General features: G+C 36.8%; 1 protein-coding gene across 5 annotated transcripts in view; it reads right to left on the minus strand.

Moving 5' to 3' along the window:
- Window positions 1–21,095, minus strand: part of LRBA (LPS responsive beige-like anchor protein) — a 787,299-nt gene that overhangs the window by 56,199 nt on the left and 710,005 nt on the right. For 4 of the 5 annotated variants that reach the window (XM_033215456.1, XM_033215457.1, XM_033215459.1 and 1 more), the window contains 2 exons: window positions 6,162–6,251; window positions 1,572–1,764 (listed from right to left, as the gene is read on the minus strand). In XM_033215456.1, coding sequence (XP_033071347.1) covers window positions 1,572–1,764; window positions 6,162–6,251 — 283 coding nt within the window. The remainder of the gene's footprint in view (window positions 1–1,571; window positions 1,765–6,161; window positions 6,252–21,095) is intronic. The other variant, XM_033215458.1, reaches the window with a different exon arrangement.

The following is a 21,095-nucleotide window of genomic DNA, read 5'->3' on the forward strand; positions in this document are numbered from 1 at the left end:
ATTTAATGACAATTTCATGAACTATTAAAATGTATCTTAAATTTGCCTACCTAAAACAACGGCTTGGGGAAAAAGTCTATAATCTCCAGAACTTTTTTTTTTTTTTTTTTTTTTGAGACGGAGTCTCGCTCTGTGGCCCAGGCTGGAGTGCAGTGGCCGGATCTCAGCTCACTGCAAGCTCCGCTTCCCAGGTTTACGATCATTCTCCTGACTCAGCCTCCCGAGTAGCTGGGACTACAGGCGCCCGCCACCTCGCCCGGCTAGTTTTTTGTATTTTTTAGTAGAGACGGGGTTTCACCGTGTTAGCCAGGATGGTCTTGATCTTTTGACCTCGTGATCCGCCTGTCTCGGCCTCCCAAAGTGCTGGGATTACAGGCTTGAGCCACCACGCCCGGCCTATAATCTCCAGAACTTTAAAAGATTTTCTTTCTTCTTAAAAGAAAAAAAATTCTAACTGGTGGCCAAAAAGAACAGTGCTAAATCCAGGTCCCAACTTTCCTGCTCTAATGAGAGAGAATACATTACAGAGGAGTGGTCATAAAATCTGAATGAGAAAACCAGGGCTCAAACTCTGCCACTGACTGGGCATATTTGATGCAGAATAAGGCGAGCTCCCTGGGCTCAGTGTCCTCACTGGCAAAACATGGCTGGAGTAGATAAACTTTCATGCCTCTTTAAATCTGCACTGTTTATGATTCTAATGGCTATTTCAGTTGAGCATGACTGTGTTGAGCATTTAATGGAAGAACAGAAGGTACTTACAGATATGCAGTATTTTGGCTATGTAATTTAAGTGTTCTTTGTTTTTTTTTTTCTATTATCCTCAACAAATACTAGCAATACTACTATGCCAAGCACAAAAAGATACAGTTTCTGGCACATAATAGACAATCATAAGTGTTTACTGTGGCTGGACATAGTGGCTCATGCCTGTAATCCCAACACTTTAAGAGGCTGAGGCAGGAGGACTGCTTGAGGCCAGGAGTTCAAGACCAGCCTGAGCAACAGAGCAAGCCCATCTCTATCAAAAGTTAAAAAAAATTAGACAGGCATGGTGCTACGTGCCTGTAGTCCTAGCTAATCAGGAGGCTGAGGCAGGAGGATCGCTTGTGCCCAGGAGTTCAAGGCTACAGTGAGCTATGATCACACCACTGCACTCCAGCCTAAGTGACAGAGCATGGCCTTGTCTCTAAAAACAAACAGAAATTTGTAAACACTCAAGTGTTTATTGAGTAAAATGAATGAATAAAAAGAGAAATATTTGATAAATGAATATATACTGTTTATGGACACAATATAGAATATCATTATATTAAAATATTATATTAGAAACAATATTTATCTCCAAGGATAAAGATAAAATCACCAGAAGCTAAAAAATAGTTTATGTTTTTAACATTTGTATTATATGCCTCACGTGAGCTTTTTTAAGCCTTTCAAACTATGAAACAATTTGATTCAGACTAATGCTTGAAAATTAAAAGCTTAAATGTTGAGATATGATATATTTAAGTGGGTATCATACAATGTTCAGCAGTTACCATGCCTTATAATGGTATTTCTTTACTTACCAGGAAGGTTGTGCCATTTGTTCACGGCAAATAACCTGTTAGCAGTAACTGTGATCACAGCAGGAGTTGCCAAACCAGGCTGGGTGTTGGCTGCCACGTGAGTAACAGGGGAGTTGGAGGGAAACTTGAGGACCATGATAACATCCTGCTGGGCTTTGTCTGTGAACATCAATGGACTCTGCAGGAGGAGATACTGTTGAGTGGGCATGACAAGACCCAAATAGACAAGAAGGAAAAGACAAAGAAAGACAAGAAAGAGGGGGGGTGCAGGAAAGAAGAGGAAGACCACATTAACACAAGTTGTAAGTGGAAGCACAGTGAGCAGAAAGGCTTGTAGAAATAGCAGTCATGATCTGACTGTTATTCATGTATGTCATTAGTTGGAATTCTGGGGGATTGAAGCAGAATACATTAACAGAAACACTTTAAAATTTATAAATTTTATGAGCTTCCTTTCCCTCCCCACTACTATGAAAAACTAAAAGAATTATTGGATTTAGATTCTACATAGGCAAAGTGCTGGGGATTGCATTAAAGCATTCTGGTTGCTATCATGTGTCACATAATGATCTTTTAGCACTAAAAAAACAGTAAGAATGGACAATAGGCATGAAAGCAAGCCAAGGTAATTTCCAAAGATTATCAAAAGTTGTGTTGAGTTAGCAGGAAGATTTTGACAACTATAAAGAGATAATGAAAACAAATACATTTATAAACAATAGTTAGACTACATGCATATATTATTACAGTAGAGAAATAACTTATGAACATAATATACACACTTAATTATAAAGGTGTTTCAAAGCAATGCATAATTAAATGTACTTACAAAAACAATATATTTATATAGTGTACCAAATCACAAACACTGCCTATTGTAATGCAAATGCTACTGCTTTCTGCTGTAGCTAGGAATAAAGAGAAATACTCAGGTGTTCCTCTTCCCTGTTGGTTAAAAAACAAACAAAACTAAAGCTCAAGACTTTTTTGATTTCTCCTTTGAAAAACAGAGAGTAATTGAAAATGTTAAACGAAACACTGTCTGTTCTAATAACCAGCAACCAAATAAATCTTGAAGACTACTAAGGATTTGGAACATTCTTACAACCTGTATGTCATAATCCAAGACATATATAACACTGCTCTGATTTATTGGCTTTATTTATACTTTGTGGTGGTGTGCTATCATACAGTAATTGCACTGTACATTTTCAGCAATTCTCTCCTACCATGTCTGTTTTCTAATAGCTGATTAGTATCATTCAGAATTGAAACACTTTGATGAAATGCTTCTGGCTGCTTTCCTTCTGCCATATTTCAAAACACCAGGTATATGTAAATGTGGAGGCACATATATTTAACACATATTTATTCAGAACTGGTAATAAAAAATTAAATACATTTGCATTTTTATTATCAGTCCTTTTAAAAAAGTTATTAAGAGTACTTAGAAAAACATATTGCACTAAGAATTCCTATTTGCACTCTTTGCATAAAGGTGTAAATAAAGGCAACTAATAAGCTACCCGGACACCCTTCTGAGCAAGTGGCTAAAAGCCAATCAATATTATGAGTTAATCCTCCCTGGATGCTCATTCAATTAAAGGTGTCAGTAATGCCTCATCTGATGTGGCCTCAATTAAATCCAACTATCTGATGGTGTGAAAACACAAGGGGATACAGCAACAGCAGCAAAACCAGACAAATAGGCAGCCTTCGTGTGCCTGCTAATTACTACACCTGGTGTATATTATGGCTCATGCACTTAACGCAGCACGAGATGGCTTTAATTTCTGCTCTATTCGTGTGTGTGTGTGTGTGTGTGTGTGTGGTGGGGTGCATTGATGGTTGACGGGGGAGCCCATCTGAATGTTACTAAAAACAATAAACATGTGGCCTTTGATTTTTAAAACCGTAGTATCACTAGTTTCTGTCACACAAAGAACCTTTTATATGGTTTTTAAGGAATTCTGTAAAGTTAGGTAAAAATGAGAAACAAGGAGCAACATGAAGGAAAATATCCCATAAGCTAATTTTAAAGAAGTCCTGGGAAAAGAAAATGAACATCATTTCCAAGTACCAAGTCTTATTTTTCAATTATGTAGTTTTTAAATAATTTATAAACTCAGAGAAAATCAGAGTACAACATAATCATAAAGGCTCACTGAAAGGAAGTACATACATATTTCTGAGCTTAACAGCTCATACTGTAAATATTATTAGGCTGAAATTGAATAATTCCAATGTTTATGCCCTTAAAAAACACGAAAAATACCTCGTGGAGGAAGAATGTCTTGTTTACATAGTGACTCTGGTGGGCCAACTCTAAGCTGCACGGCAAGGACAAGCCACTTTCCACAGCAAGCTGCAGACACCATGTCCAAAACTGTCCACTGCCTTCACACAACTATCTGTCCCTCTAGTCTGCTCCTGCACTCCCCATCCTGACTACAGCTCCTGATGCAGGCAAGTAGCAGGAAACTCTCTTGGGCGTTTCATCATATCCTTGGCTAAAAAGTATGAATGAGAAGCACCAGAAATAAGAAAAGCACACCCCACCCTACTGGGCTACTCTGCAGTGATGGCAGCAGCTGCAGATGAGCAGAGTAACTGGTAAAATAGGGATAAGAGAAACAAAACTTATTTTAACACTGGGTACCTCTGTGAGCCAAGGCTGGGGTACAAGTAGGAAATTGCTAGCCAGATGTCATCAGTTTTTCCAGATTAAGTATATGTTTATCGACAACTCTGTTTTCTTTTTAAAATGCCTTTTTTCCCCATGCATAATATGCACCAAGCAAAAAACACAATTTGTGCAAGTCTGAAGAGGAGTTCGGGTATTCAGTTCAGAGGATAAAGGTAATAGAAAATACAGCTTCCCAACCTTATATAAGCATGAGCCTTCCCAGACTTCTCACCCTCGGGATAGCGAAGCTGCTCTGCCTGTTTGAGCCAATAAGCCTCTGCATGGAGGACGGCTGGGCAGTGACCCCAGTAGAAAGTCAATGGAGCAGGGGAGGTGCTTCCATTTGCCAGCACCAACGCAGCCTCAGTCTCAATGGCAAGCTATTACTAAAGCTAATTCCAAACACAAACATAAATCATTCTTACTATTTTTATGGCACTATCTTCCATTGTTCTTGCTAAATGTTCACTCTCTGTGTAGTCTTCTGCCCACTAAAATCACTTTTTATGTTCATCTAAATCTGATTTTACTGATTTAAAAACATGTAGGGGAAAGAGTGATGCAAGCAATTTTTAAAATGTGTATAGCTTATGATGGCCAATTCATATTGCTAGATAAAGAAGGACAAAAAAAGTCTTGGAAGAAGAAGGAAAATGACAAAGAGCACTGAGGGAAAAAAGACACAGAAGAAGGTGATGGGGAAAGAGAAAGGAAAAAAACAAGAAAAAAGAGCCAGAGGTAGCAGGGCCTCCTCTCTATTTCTTACTTTCTTCACTGCTACTCTTTCCTTCCCAGTATTTATCAAAATTCTGCTATCTCTATGCCACAACATGGAATTTGACTTTATAAAATTGTTCATTATATTTACAGAAACAGACTTTGTAGTCTCTATTCTTAATTCAAAACAGCAAAGAGCAACTTCTTTTTATGACAGACGATTGAAAAACAATATCAATAGTCTATTCCTTAAAAATTATGTTAATCATGTACTTCAATTTGTTACTGTGCCTTTTTTTCTTTTTTTCTCATTGAAGAATTTTCCCCCTAAAATTTCGGGAACTATAAAGGTAAAATGGTCACATTATTTTGTAGCTCAAGTCTATTTCCCTACCCATGATTCTGGGCTGACTTTTGACTTGCTTTGACCAATAAAATGTGGCATAAATGATGTGTATGTTCAAAAGCAAGCCTCAAAAAGTCTGGCCGCTTCTGTCTCCATTCTCATGGGACTGCTCCTACCATGGGAGTGGCCTGGTCTAGCTTCCTTAAGGATGAAAGGCCACATGGAAAGAGAAGCTGGCTACATCAGCCCACCCCCCAGAAGTGTGTGAGTGAGCTGAGGTGAAAAGAGCGGAAACGACTTTCATCTAACCCTCAGAATCATGAGAAATAAAATACATTATGGTTCTAAGCCACTAAGTTTTTGGTGGTTTGTTATACCAAACCATCATTTTCCCCCCAATGTGGTCCCTGACCTTCAGTAACAGTATCTTATGTATTAGAATTTGTTTTAAAATTCTCAAACTGAAAAATATATTGGAATGTAAAGAATAAACACAACAGCAAAACTAATCTAGAAACTCAGAGGATCAAACCAGAAAAGTCATCAACCCTATGTCTGGAGTCCTTTATCCTACAGGGAGGATTCATGACAATTATGGACCTTTCAATTTTATAACACAAGACACCAACTGATGAAATACACTGGAGCAACATTTACCTTCTCAAAGACTCCAGGAGACAATGCAGTAACATCTGCTGCTTGTTAGCAGGTTAACAAATATTGTATAAAAAAACAAACCCACATGTGGTGGAGAAACTCAAGCACCATGAAAGACTGTTATGAATATCAAGCATGATCTGAAGGAGAGGCAAGAAATGAGGAGAGTAAAAATAGCACTTACCACTTGCATGGCAGACCCTCTGGGAGGATGGGGCTCTATGAGTAGTTGAGAAGGAGTCTGTCCAAAACTTCGGATTTGAGCTTCAATAGCCTGAAAAGGGCAGGGGCAAGTCTGAGGGTTAAGAGGTGCTAATTACAGGCAATAGAACCCCAACTGTCACCTGAAAATATCATTCCATACTCTGGCTTGTTTCATGTTGAAAATCAACCTGTGTTTTCACAGTGGGGCTAACCACCTGGCAGGGGCATTGAGGGTGAGGTCATCGTTTAGAACCGTGGAAGCTGTTCCTATAAAACTCTGCAAAACTTTCTCATCTTGTTCAGTGATATGAAACAGAAACCAGCTATTACAATCAGAAATTGTCCTTTTTGGCTTCATCTCTGTTTTCTTGCATTTGGTTTTCTTGCTTGCATCATCCCCAATGATGAAAAGCTAATCTTTTACAGGTATAGAGAAAAATGATTGCTTCTTTGATTCTAGGTCCCATTTCATCCTGGGGAGTAAAAAGGAGGAAAAAAGAAACATAGCACCTGTGAAACTGGCTTGATGCTATATTAATTTTGCCATAGGAAGAGCATTATTGTTGATAGTCTCTTTGAAGTTAGATAACTAAATAACAAAGTAAAAGCCATATGTTGCATCTAAGCATGAGATGGTTAACCCAGGGAGTAACTAAACATGAGGAACATGTGTATGTGTGCTCTTTTGGAAAGATGTGTGCTTTTGCAAGGCACTCTCCTGCTATGGCTCTTGGTGCACATATAGCACACAGATGCCCATTTCCATCACCAACTACCCATCATGGGAAACTGCTAAATGCCAGGTGCTATCACATTTGTAAGCATTTTATTTACTTGTTTATATCTGTTTCTTCCCAGTAAAATACAAAAGCCATGAAAGCAGGAGTTTATGTATCTTCTTCACTGTTAGATACCTAAATTGGCTGAATGAATAAATGCTACATGATGGGTGAGGGGAGAGAAGGAAGTAAGGATAGTTAAGGCTACTTCGACACTCCCACAGCAGTCAGTATTCTTAACTCCCAGGCTAAAAGGATGAAGAAAACCCTCAAATTAATAAGAATAAGAATTGGAGCCAAAAGGAAGTGAGGTAGGGACTAGGATCATTTTCAGAACATCATCTCAAATTTTTTTGATAGAGTGAAATTAATTTATGATTAAACATCAAGAACAAGCTTGAGAAAAGATCATAAAATGGCAACCTGAAGGCTAAAGGTAGTCATAAAGAAGGAGGTAGCAACACTGCTATTTAATGATATATGAACTTATGGACTTAGTTTATGCATGACAACTTTAAGTCTTTTTGAAGAACAGCTGGTAAGGATGGGCATGGTGGCTCACACTTGTAATCCCAAACCAAGACAGGAGGATCGCTGGAGGCCAGGAGTTCAAGAACAGCCTACACAGTAAGACCCTGTCTCTACAAAAAGTAAATTGGCTGGGTGTGCTGGTGTGTGCCTCAAGTCCCAGATACTTAGGAGGCTGAAGTAGGAGAATAGCTTGAAGCCAGGAGTTCGAGGCTGCAGTGAGCTATCATTGCACCACTGCACTCCAGCCTGGGCAAGAGTGCAGCCTGAACAAGAATGCACTGTACAAGAAAGACTGGCCTCCTTAACAGTTGCCTTCTGTGGTTCCTGCCCGGCAGCCCACATGCCTCCCTGATTAAAAGGGGAGGGGAGGTGGCAAAGAACTTATTGCTTCAGTACTTAGCCTATCATGTCAGATGGCTCAGAGTGCTAATCCTGACTCTGACACTTATCTGCTGTTTGTCTGACTTTGGGCAATTAGCTTATCTCCATTTCCCATCTATAAAGAAATAGTAACAATAGCTAGTTCATATAATTGTTTGGAAAATGAAATAAGATAATGCATATAAAGTGCTTAGCACAGTACCCAGCACATACAAAGCACTAAATAAAATGCTGTACTGTATTATTATTTCATGTGGGAGTTGGTGTGTTCCCTACTTAACACAGCTAAAATAAAGAAGGAAGAAATGCTTCCGGAGTTGATGTAGGAAGAGAATGAGAAATACATTAAGAAAACTGAAATCTGGCTCTGGATTTCAAAATATAACACAGGGCTAAGAGCCTAGAGACAGAGAGATTTCTTTGAAGGTTCTGAGAGCAGTCCAAAACATGAGGAATTATACACCTGGATCCTTATGGAAGCTATGGTAATAGTAAGAAAGAGATGAATATGTGAACCAGCTAAGGAAAAATCAATAGGTCTTAGGGACTGATGACTTTGAGCCATAAAGAAAATACAAAGCTAATTCCTTTTCTTAAAAAAAAAACAAAAACAAACAAACAAACAAAAAAAACCACTTGCACATTTCAGAGAATACTAAAGCAATGAGCAGAAATAGGAGTAGAGGAGTTTGTGCTAGGGAAAACAAGTTTGGCAGGAGAAAGACAGTCGATTTTATGTCAGACACATGGAATCCAAAGTGATAGTGATAACCATTTATCTAGGTCAATATGTCCAATGTGTAAAAGAAAGCCTAAGAATGGCTCTGAGGTGAGAGAAGAGAGGTATTGATTTTGGTGTCATTCATACAAAAGAGAAATTTAAGTTAATGTTTATCTTTCTCTCTTGTTGTATATGTATGTATGTTTTTAAGCAGCAGAAATGACCTCCTTTTTGAAATGAAATATTACATGAAACCTCAATACATGGAGATAGGGTTATTCAACTTCACAGAGGTGAAACCATCCCTAACAAGCCTCCTCAGCAGCCTCTGAGACAACTCTGAGAATTCCTTAGGGCTCCGGAGCACAGTCTGAAACTATACTCATTAAGCCCTAGGAGTAAAATACATGAGACCCAGACACAAAAGCACCTAGAGCTGAACCTCAAGAAGTATTTATATTTAGGGTATAAATGAGGAAGTAATGAAGAAGACAGAGAGAGGGTGGTCAGAGGGTGGGTGGGAGGAAAAGCAGCATAGAGTGACATGAAAGCCATAGGATGAGGGTTGTGAAGAGAGAATGGGCAGTAATGCCAACTACGATAGAGAAGCTATGAATGACATTATAGCATATACATCTTTATTATGGATACAAATTGTATATAACTGACCTTAATATTACATACAGTGTTTTCCACTTAACAATGTTTTGAGATGAAAGGTTATGGATGATGAGACAATTTTCAAAAATATCAATCTCCTCTTCTTAACTAACACTTTAGTCTTAAAATTTTTATACAACTGGCACATTACTGAAAACTCTGAGGAAAAGGCTTTTTCAAGTCACATAATATAGTGGTCTGATTATTCTATCTCAATGACAGAATAAAAGCTATATTCTCTCACACAGGTTAAATAATAATAAAGTTTCTTTCCAAGTCTTGAAGGCATCTGAAAAGGCTGTGGAATTCTCAGACACAAATGCTTTACTTCTTGACTAACCTTTGAGTTCTCGATATTAAAAATGCAACAGAAAGGACTTTTTCAAGTGTGAAAATTATAGAATAAGGTTGTAAGGTAATGACTATGATCTTAAAACTTTATAGTCACACTTTATATCATCAACTGACAATTCCAGATTCTCCTCCATGTTTTTAAAACTCATTTGCCATTTTTCATTCATCTTAATCTCTGAAGCAATTTACAGAGATTCTCCCTTCTGTGGCTTCAATGGCTTCATGCTTAGACTGGCTCTGTAGTCTACTCCTTTAATCTCTGTCTTTTGCTGACTTCTTTGTCATCCATAAATGAATTTATTACTGTAAGTTCTCTTTTAGCACTATGATTCACTCAACTTAAGCTTGCTTTCTTGGAATTTTTTTTCTACTGGGCTTCAATCTCTACCCCTATCTGAAAGGTTTCCAATCCTATGACCAGAGGATTGCCCACTCCCATGAAGTTTGCCCTGGCCATCTTGTGTGTAAGCACGTGTACGTCTTAGCACATCTAAAATCTTAAAATTTTTTATTTTAGCATTCCTCAGTCAAGAATTAGATTCTTCTGATTTTTTTATGCTCAGAATCTTGTCAATATTTTAAAAATTTTACCTGTTTCACATATAAGTCACTAAGCCCAATCACTTCAAAGTTTATCACATTCATCACTCCTTTCTGAATCCAGGTCCCTTATAATTTCAAGTATCGATTATTATAATAGTCTCTTTGCTGGTTTCCCCCCTCTATTCAGTTTCTGCCTTCAGCATATCCTGCAGAACTGAGTTTTCCTAAATTTGCCTTTATGCAATATTTCTCTGATCAAATGTCTTCAAGTGATTCCAAGTACTTAAAAGATAACGCCAGGCATTGCAGGTTTTCCTACCTCTCTAACTTTTATTCTCTCATCCTAGTACCTTATACCAGTGTTCCTTTTCAGTCAAGCTGGTTTTCTTCTACAAATATAAGCCATCTCTGCATTACAATTTCTACCATGCCACTGCCCGTCGTAGAATGGTCACCCTTATCTTCAGTTTTCTAAGTTCTACCCCTCTCTAGAAAACCCTGCTTGAGTTCTACCAACTTTCCCTAATCTTATTAAATAATACTACGCCTGTTCATACTGCTCATTACAGTATATACTTGATTCAGAATTCCCTGTAATGTTATTTATGTCTGTCATTACAACTATACTATAAGGCAGTGGTCCCCAAACTTTTTGGCACCAGGGACTGGTTTCATGGAAGACAATTTTTTTCATGGACCTGGTTGGGGAGGGGGGTGGATACGGTTTGGGGATGAAATTGTTTTACCTGAGATGACCAGGCATTCGATTCTCAGGGAGCATGCAACCCAGATCCCTCACATGTGCAGTTCACAATAGGGTTTGCGTTCCTATGACAATCTAATGCTGTGGCTGATGTGACAGGAGGCAGACCTCAGGCAATAATGCTTGCCCACCCCTCACCTCCTGCTATGCAGCCTGGTTCCTAACAGGCTGTGGCTCAGTGGTCGGGGACCCCTGCTATAAGGGTCTGAATACCATATCTGTGCAACAGGTAGAACAGTACCTTGCCCACAGTATTTACACACACAAAAATTTACTGAGTGCCTGTTATACAGCAAGCCAGCCAGGAACCATTACGACTCATCTGTGGTTGGACTGGGGACAAAACCAAGCTTGACTGATGAGCATACTTCTTGATGAGGGCTGACTGAGGTTGCAGGGGAGGATAAGGAGTGTTAAGTAAAGGCTGGTATTTGCTATTACAAAGAAACCAAATGAGTCTCTCAGGGAAGCTCTGAAAGATGTCACTAAAGGCAGTAATTCTCACTTCTTCAGCTCCAGCATACTGGAGGATATGACAACACTCCGTTGTCTCACTATAGTAGTAATTCTTAAGGTCAAGTGAGAAATCCTGGGGTAATTATGTATGATTTGAAAAAGTCCCTCAAGTGATTATGTTTATTGCCTTATCTTCACTTGTCTATTCAGTCCTCTGTATAGAGCAATAAAAAATTTAAAGGTATAAATGAGGTGTGAAATAACAGGAAACATACAAGCACCCTTAAACCCTGTAAGGTCCAGGAAGGTGGGTTGCTAATAGGGTAGCTTAACAAACATTACCAAATGCCTCAACTGTTTTTAATGAACTCTCCTTCACCCAGAGAGTTTTGGTCCCAGGTGATCACTTTTTAGACATTCAGTTATGTAAAATTTTTCATTACGGAATAGGATAATGAATCCCTACATATCCATCAGCCACCTTCAATAATTATGAAGACATTTGGCTTTAGGTTATCTTAAAGTGAGGTCAATCTAGACAATGTCCTAGATAGATTCATTGAAAAATAAGAGAATGTTTCTGCCTTTAAGCAATTTATTTATTTATTTTTACCTCTAATGCAAGACTATACGGAGAATAAAAATATCTTACATTGACCCAAAATATAAGCATTATCTGGCAGCCTTCATATTTCTTCAAAGGTGCTGAATATACTCAGACTTGTAAGGAGATGCTCAATCCTTAAGTTGCAAATTTGATTACATGACTCAAAGCCTTCTATTCCAAATCCTTATCCTGGGTAGCACCACGCATAGGATTAAGTGTGCAGACACTGGAATCAGACAGCCTCAGTTCAAATCTTACCACTATCACATATTAGAACAGTGATTTTGGGCAAGGTACTTAACCTTCTGTGCCTTAATTTCCCCTTCGAAAAATTGTGATAATAACTGTCAGTATTTTATTGGGTTGTTGTGAGGATTAAATGAGATAATATACAGCACTTAGAATAGTTCATGGCACATACTAAGCTATCAGTAAGTGTGTGATATTATTACAGCATATATATTAAAGACTTAATACAGTGCTTGGCTAGGGTTAAGTAAGCACTCAGCAAATGTTATCAACTACTCATCATTAAGATTAATAGTAATCTAGCCCCAACCACTGTCCATTTCACCACTCTATAATATGACACGTAATCAGCATCATATTGCCTTTAAGCTCTTGTTTATATTTCCTATTCCTTTTCTCTGTGTGGTTTTTTTCCTCTTCATTCTTGAAGACTTACCTCAGGCATCTCTGGCCTCTGGGAGATCTTTCTTGACCTCACCCAGACTGCTGCTGTCCCTTCCTTTTTGCTCTTGTAGCAAAATGCATAAACTTTTACTGACTATTTATCTAATACTAATTACTGGTTTAATTTTCCAACTTATTGATCAGACTGTAAGGCTCCTTAGGATCAGAGACTGCCTAATATTTCTGTGCTTCTACAGCTTGGCACATAGTAGGTGCTCAGTAAATATTTACTGAGTGTATGTCCATGCAAATCAACTTAATTTACGAGGGATGCAGCTAAGAAACATACTACTACCATAATCACAGAGCAGTCTAGTATTGAATAAAATATTATATTAAAACATTTCTACAAAAAGCTTGCTTTATTATTTAATATTCTTATTCATCAATTCCCAATTATTTCTGTAAATAGCCTGTTACTACTTTCTATAGTAAAACCTGAAGTCAGCAGGCAGCATTCCAGATGTTGAGATATACAGTAATAAAAAAGACTATGCAAATACTTCAAGACATTCCAGTAAAACCACATATTTATATTTTATAAACAGCATCTCAAATATTACCTAGAGAATTTATTAATGGATTTTTAAATGGAAATATTATGAAGAGATTTTCAACAAGCTGTGTATTCTATTGTTTCTGTGTGTGCCAAGTATTGCATACTTGCATGATTTTATAGCTATATATAGAAAGAGAGACAATATATATAGAGAGAATATACATATACATACTAGACAGAATGAAAGGAAGAAATAAGAAATAAAAGTAAAGGAAAGTAAACTTGGCTTAGTGACAATATAGTATTTGGCTTCAACTTAACAAAGACGATTTCAGTCTCTCTGATCTAGGCTTTTTAATCTAACTGAGGAAACAAGTTAACTCAGTACAGCACTTAGTAACCAACAATAAATATTGTAAAATTTTATTTAAGATAGAAGGTAGGGGAGAAATAACTTAAACATATGGACACAATTAATATATATGCTGTTTTTTTAAGCACACAACTCTGAAATTGCATTTTATCACCTACATATTTACATCTGAAAGCACTATAAAATTGGAATAGGGAAATAGAGACAAAATAATTTATTAAGAAAAGATATGTCATTTATTAATATATTAAAACTTTCTCACATTGCCAAAATTAAGTTCAAGAAAGCTGTTGTAAGATGCTAATCTACCTCTTTACCAAGAAATGTTTAAGCATTCCAAAAAGACTTCATAGATTAAATTGTTTTCAATATTTAAAAAGTCACACTAAGACCATCCAGTAATGTCTACTGTGGTATCATACCATTACTTGTGCCAGTTTTCTTCTTTCCCTTCAGATACTTGAACCTAAACTGTAGAACACTTGCTGGATATTTGACAGGTTTCTACTCAGTTTACAGTCTAGCTAACTAGCCTCAGTGTCCTTTGGAGCTATGGTTCAACTTTAGCTTTGATATCAGTAAGTTTAAAAACATATAAATCAAATGACTACTTACTCTATCAGGTTTAAAAGAAAGAAAGACAAAGCATCATTTAGAAACATTTGAAAACCAGACTCCCACTTAAGCTTAAGAAAGAAATACAAAGTTATGAATACTTTTTAGTTGTCACAGCAATAAATTCACAAAATTAAAAACTAGTATAATGAACCTAACTCAAAGTATTTAAAAAGAGTCTTCTAAGATTAAAATGTAAATATTTTAAATGCCCTAGAAATAAAAACACATAATTCAAACTTTATAAAGCATAAACATAAAAGATAAATAGTTTTTCAGGAAAATGGATACACTAGGATATGGAATATTTAAAACTCAAGCAGATAAATGTTCAAAATATATAGCAGAGGATATTTTCAATGAAAATTTGCAAAATAATCTATTAATACATAGAAAAGTAAATGAAATTCAACAGAAGTGATTCTATGTAAATTTGGACTTGAAAGACTTAACATTTTTAGTTTTGAGAACGTAGACATAAAGACAGATATCTAAGAATTTAGACAAAAGTCAAGTTTGTATGTTGTCAAATAAAGATTGAGCTATTGATTCCACTTCTATGATTCTTTTTTTTTTTTTGACAGAGTTTCACTCTGTCACCCAGGCTGGAGTGCAGTGGTGCAACCTTGTTTCATTGCAACCTCCATCTCCCAGATTCAAGTGATTCTCCTGCCTCAGCCTCCCTGGTAGCTGGAATTACAGGCGCGCACCACCACACATAGTAGTTTTTGTATTTTTAGTAGAGATGGGGTTTCGCCATGTTGTCCAGGCTGGTCTCAAACTCCTGACTTCAGGTGATCCGCCTGCCTCGGCCTCCCAAAGTGCTGGGATTAAAGGCATGAGCCACCATGCCCAGCCCCACTTCTATGAATTTTCATAAGGAAAGAATCAGATGAAGACAAAAAGATTTAAGTACAAAGATATTATAGTACTCTTTAAAACAGTAAAAATTGGAAGAAAAAACTACTTAAACTCTGATAATAGAATACTATGCAGCCATTAAAATGAGTTGAATATACCTGACATTGTAACTAGTTCATAATATACTGAAGAAAGAAAAATTTCTAACTACCAAAGTGTATAGAGTATGACCTTATTTCAGCAAAAAAATGTGTATGTGTACACACACACACACACACATATATATAAAACACATATACTTACCTGTGTTATGTGCATACATACATACATATGCATGAACACTTGCATGCAAAATCTGGAGGGGTATATTCCAAACTATTATTAGCTATTTTCTCTGATGGAGGAAGGATGAAAAGATTGGCAGAATAAAAATGTATACTTTCCTCATTTTTATACCAATTGATATCTTACACAAAGCATGTATTACTTTTGAAATAAGCATAACAAAACAATTTTCATTTTGAAAAAATCTAAAACTGAGACAATTTTTTAAAAAGTCGGCAAATATTTGGTATAACATTATAAAGTTGCTTTTGTTTTGTCTTTTTTGTTGTTGTTTTTGAGACAGGATTTCACTTTGTCGCCCAGGCTGGGGTATAATGATACGATCTCAGCTCACTGCAACCTCTGCTTCCCGGGCGCAAGCGATCCTCCCACCTCAGCCTTCTGAGTAGCAGTGAGCCACAGGTGTCTGCCACCATGCCTGGCTGATTTTTGTATTTTTGTAGAGATGGCGTTTTGCCATGTTGCCCAGGTTGGTCTTGAACTCCTGAGCTCAAATGATCTGCCCGCCTTGGCCTCCCAAAGTTCTGGGATTACAAGCCTAAGCCACCACGCCTGGCCGAGCCACCGTGCCTTGTCTTTATGAAGTTTTATTTATCCATTAACATAATGGCAAGAAATATATATATTTTTAACTTTTATTTTAGGTTCAGAGGTATATGTGCAGGTGTGTTACATACGTAAACTTGTGTCCTGGGGGTTTGTGGTATAGATTATTTCATCACCCAGGTATTAAGCCCAGTACCCAACAGTTATCTTTTCTGCTCCTCTCCCAAGGAATATTTTGTAACCATCTAAGAACAACTTCAGTTGATAAACTAGTCAAAAACTTAAATCTATAGACCTTGCTATAAAATTAATTTTGTTAATACTGAGTTTACTTTTTAACTTATCTGTATCTGATTCCAAGGATCCCTTAGTTTTAGCAATATTTTGCCATCATTCAGTATTAATTAAATATAAACTTTTTAAAGTAAATAATGTGTTTTCCTCCAAAAAGCACTCCGAATGCATCAGGTAACTGGAAACAAATACATATCATGATGGAATGGAGTACATAAAACACAAAAAGAAAGAGCACCTTGTTAAATTAAGTAAAATATGTTTAAAAACAATAATGCAAAGAAAAGGGGGAGAAGGAAATTAGAGAGGGAAAGGAGTATTTTTACTAGCATATCTACTCAAATAATATTATTATGCAAGTTACTAATATAAACTATGATGTAATTATAATTTGTGAAAATGCACATAGATTTTCCCATTAGTGCCTGTAACTGAGCCCGTACTTTTCAGGCACATTAAACTGAGTCCCAACCCAGCCTCACTACAATCTCCAGTTCTTGTAGCTGTCCATCTACTACAGCATAATCCCAGCTGCCAATCTGAAAGAAACCAGCTAGTCAGAGCAGACACAACCAACAGAAACAAATGTCAGTCAATAATGTTCAGCGGCACTGTGTTCATGGATAATTTCAAACAGTATCTCTGTCTAGAACACTGATGTGCTCATTCAAAACACCTCCATCTCTGGCTACTGGAAATGAGTAGATAAAGCAGCCTGCCTAGAAAAATAAGTGGAATGTCTTCAAAGAGGTTGCCAACGCTAAGAAGCAAATGTTGAAAAAACACAGTAAAGTTCTTAAGGGAAAAAAAAGCCAACAACATCCAGAGAGTTCATTTTTACCTTCAGAAGGTTAAATTATTTCTCAAAACCAGACAAATACGTTTAAACTGTGTCATGAAAAGCAGCAGTCATTGGTTATTCATTTGCTAAGAGTGACCTAGATGAAGTAAAGGTGGTGCCTGAAAGGAAACAGGGGTTCATGACAAAAGTCATCAGTATAATAGAACGGCTCAGAATTCTGTAGGTAGTTAATAGGAAAAAACATCATAAAAATATTAATACTTTGCTTCATGCCCTTTAGTGTATAATGGAGTTACACCTAACTTAACTAGTAAGTCTGCAAAAGACATAATAATGAGCAAAATACAAAGAGTAGCTTTACTGACAACTTTGATGCTCATTTAATTGAATAAGGGAATTTTTGTCTGATTATTGTGGTTTTGAAGTAAAAGAAACTCTGGCATAATTTTATGGTATTTTAAATGTAGGTTTTCAATTAAAACCTGACTAATCCTTACCATTTATTTGGCTTTTCATTGTACAGTTCCTGCCCTGCACTGTGTCAAATATGCCATCTGTGTAACACACTTCTGGCCAGAGATACTTCATGATTATTTCTATAACACTTTGAATTGTGACTGCATGAAATCTTAACTTATTGTATTCAATACTCCTAATTTACTATATTGCTACAACCACTGTAATCGTGTCCTACTCTTAAATCTCACTACAGTCACAACAAAGATTCTTGCGACACCTGCTTAAAACAGGCTTATAGACCACTCCCCAAACTATTTAACAAATGTTAACAATGCTATAAATACTAATTGTGTTTATGCTTTCTGAAAGATTCACTGCAGCCAGTGTTCTGCAGCAGTGTTGGAGCTGAAATGAGCTGTTGACTCCCACCAACAGACTGATGGAATTCTAAGCCAAAAATGCTTTTCCTTGGATAAGATATCTGATTTGCTACTGCTGTCATGAAACTGGGGTCATGTAAACTTAAACACTGCTGCTGCTGCTTTTGGAAAACAGACCTCAGAGTGATTACGCATAGCTAAGACAGCATTTGGAAGGATAAATTTGGAGGAGGGAAAACCAACCACTGACACTAAACACAACTTAGGGAAAATTTTCAGGTTTTACTTTCATGTTGAGGTCACTTGTATATAGTAATTCTTTAAACTGGGCAATATCATGACTCTCCCTCTTCCCTATTTATCAATGCAAATAGAGCTGAGTTCCATTTTCAAAAGGAAATTTAAAACTTTAATTTCTGAACTCACATAAACATAAAACAATGTATTTACGTGAAAAGTAAAGAAGAAAATGACACTTTCAGAGGAAATGTAGCAAGTACTTATAACAAAGTAAAAGATGAAAAAGCACAGATAATATTGTTCATATTAAGGTTGTCTGACAGCAACATCTATCTGCAAGTATCTTTCAGCCTTTGAACCCCTACCCCTTCTTCCAACCTCCAGGTGCACCCCAAGATCTGCCCTGGTGCCCCCTATACAACAACTGCTCCAGACTCTGCTGTGTTTGTACTTTTCCTTTTATCAAAAACCTACTGTCCAGTCTTGTTCACAGACAGCCATATGACTGGAAAGGATTTTTTTTTTAAAGGATTTGTAACCAAATAAGTGATCTCTAATGGTAGAATTTCAGGCATTAGAAAGGATGATGAGTTCTGTGGCAGAGGCTTTTTTTCTTTACATACACATCAAAGTGCGTCAAAGAGGAACTTATAGCTAGACATTAGCATGTGACTCTGGCATTAGTTACCAATTTGAGGATAAGAGCTTTCTAGTCTCTCACTTTATACTTTTTGTATTATTTGACTCTTGAAATAGTTAACATGTATTGCTTTGATAAATACATTTTAAAAGTACTTTGTATAACTATTTAATTATACACACACACACAGACACAGGCATACAAAAGTAGTGAACCCAGAGATCTAGAATTCATGAATCTTAAGCTAAAAGCTTTCTTGCTTTTAGATAATGACAAAAACTACAATTAACAGCGATATATCTAAGATATTTTCCCTAAAAGTGGAAGTGTTCTTTGTGTTCCCCCTCAAATATGATGGGAAAAAATGAAAATAAACTCAAATGTTAAAAAGTATGAAAACTCCCATAACTCTGTGGATTAAATAACACACACAGAAAATTAAGAGATTGGAGGTACTCTGATTTCTGAGTGAGATAAAAGTTAAGAAATTGTAAATCCCTTCATCCCTGTCAAAGTTACGTGAAGATCATTATAGACAGCCAGTACCCTAATAACACTGAATGTTGAGAAAGAACATGGCCAAAACCCAGAAAGTAATTACAAAAGACCTCTGAGCAGCCAAAAACAAAGTCAGTATTCACATCGTCATGTTAACATACATTGCTTTTTCAGTTTTTCAAGAAGTGGCTTGTTTCCCCCTGAAAAGGGAAAAAGAGTTGTGTTTGGCTTTTTCTCTCTCTGATTTTCAAGAGACATAATTTTTTAGAATATAGAAAGAGGCAGATTAAAGAATTCCATGATCTCATTAACCAAAGATAATGACCATGAACATTTTGGGGTCCATAATTCCAGGCTTTTCCTCATGCACTTGTATTTTATATGTTTTATAACATTATCTGTTATTCACTGTAATATGGCAAAATATACTTCCATGGTAATACATGTAGATTTACATAGCAACATTTTTGATGACATACAGTATTCTATTGTGTAAACTGACCAATATTTAATTAACTAGTTCTCTACCAGACATTTATGTTGTTTTTTTTTTTTTTTGGTATTATGATAATATGGTTTGGCTGTGTCCCCACCCACATCTCATCTTGAATTGTAGTTTCCATAATCCTCACATCGTGGGAAGGACCCCGTTGGAGGTAATTGAATCATGGTGGTGGTTTCCCCCATACTATTCTTGTGATAGTAGTAAGTTCTCACGAGATCTGATGGTTTTATACGGGGCTTCCCCCTTCGCTCTGCTCTCATTCTTCTCTCTCCTGCCACCTTGCAAAGAAGGACATGTTTGCTTCCCCTTTCACCATGGCTATAAGTTTCTTGAGGCCTCCACAGCCCTGCAGAACTGTGAGTCAATTAAACCTCTTTCCTTTAGAATTACCTAGTCTTGGGTATGTCCTCATAGCAGCATGAGAACAGACTAATACATATGAACAACTAGATAACTGAATATTTTTTTCACACTTGGTCAATTACTACTTTTGGTTACAGTTCTAAGTAAATAGTGCATGAACATTTTAATAATACAGATTGCTATAAAGATTCAACCTATTTTCATTCTCCCCAAATATATGACAGTATCTGTTTTCTCATACTGTACCAACATTAAAATTTTTATCATTTTTAATCTTAGATAATCTAATGGACAAAAATGCTATTGTGTGTTCAATTTAATGTCATTGATTAATAGTGAGGATGAACTGCTTCTCTTATTGGGTCTTGCTATTTGCCCAGGCTGGTCTCAAACTCCTGGGCTTAAGCGATCCTCCCACCTTGGCCTAACAAAGCATTGGAATTACAGGTGTGAGCCACTGTGCTCAGCTTAAAGTGCTTTTCATATGTGCCTTGCATTTCATCTTTCATGAGTTTTCTATTCCTGTACTTTGTTATTTGTTGTTGCTTTAGATGTTCAGAAACTTCCGTTTTCATGTCGTTTTTATACATGAATATATTAATTTCCTTAATGACTTTTAGTTTTGATATTAAACTTACAAAGGCCTTCCCCTTCACGTAATCAGGAACAGAAATGTCAGTGTGATAGGACACATCAACGAGGAAGAGATGTGACATGAGATCAGAGAGGCACGCAGGGCCAGATCATGTGAGTCAAGCAGATTTTATTCTATGTTTGATGTGAAATAGGAAAGTTTAAGAAGGAAGTAAAATGATCTGACTTACAGTTTCAAATATCACTTTGGCAGCTCTGTGGAAAGTGGACTGTAGGTAGGCAGGGATAGAAAAAGGTGACATGGTCTACTAACGTTAGTCCAGTGGGGAGAGGATGGTGGTGGCTTGAACTAATAATAATGAACAGACATGAATGGTTTCCAAATATGTTTTAGAGATCTCACCAACCTAGC

Source organism: Trachypithecus francoisi, unplaced genomic scaffold (assembly GCF_009764315.1).
Source record: "Trachypithecus francoisi isolate TF-2019V2 unplaced genomic scaffold, Tfra_2.0 Lachesis_group1, whole genome shotgun sequence".
NCBI classification, from domain to species: domain Eukaryota; kingdom Metazoa; phylum Chordata; class Mammalia; order Primates; family Cercopithecidae; genus Trachypithecus; species Trachypithecus francoisi.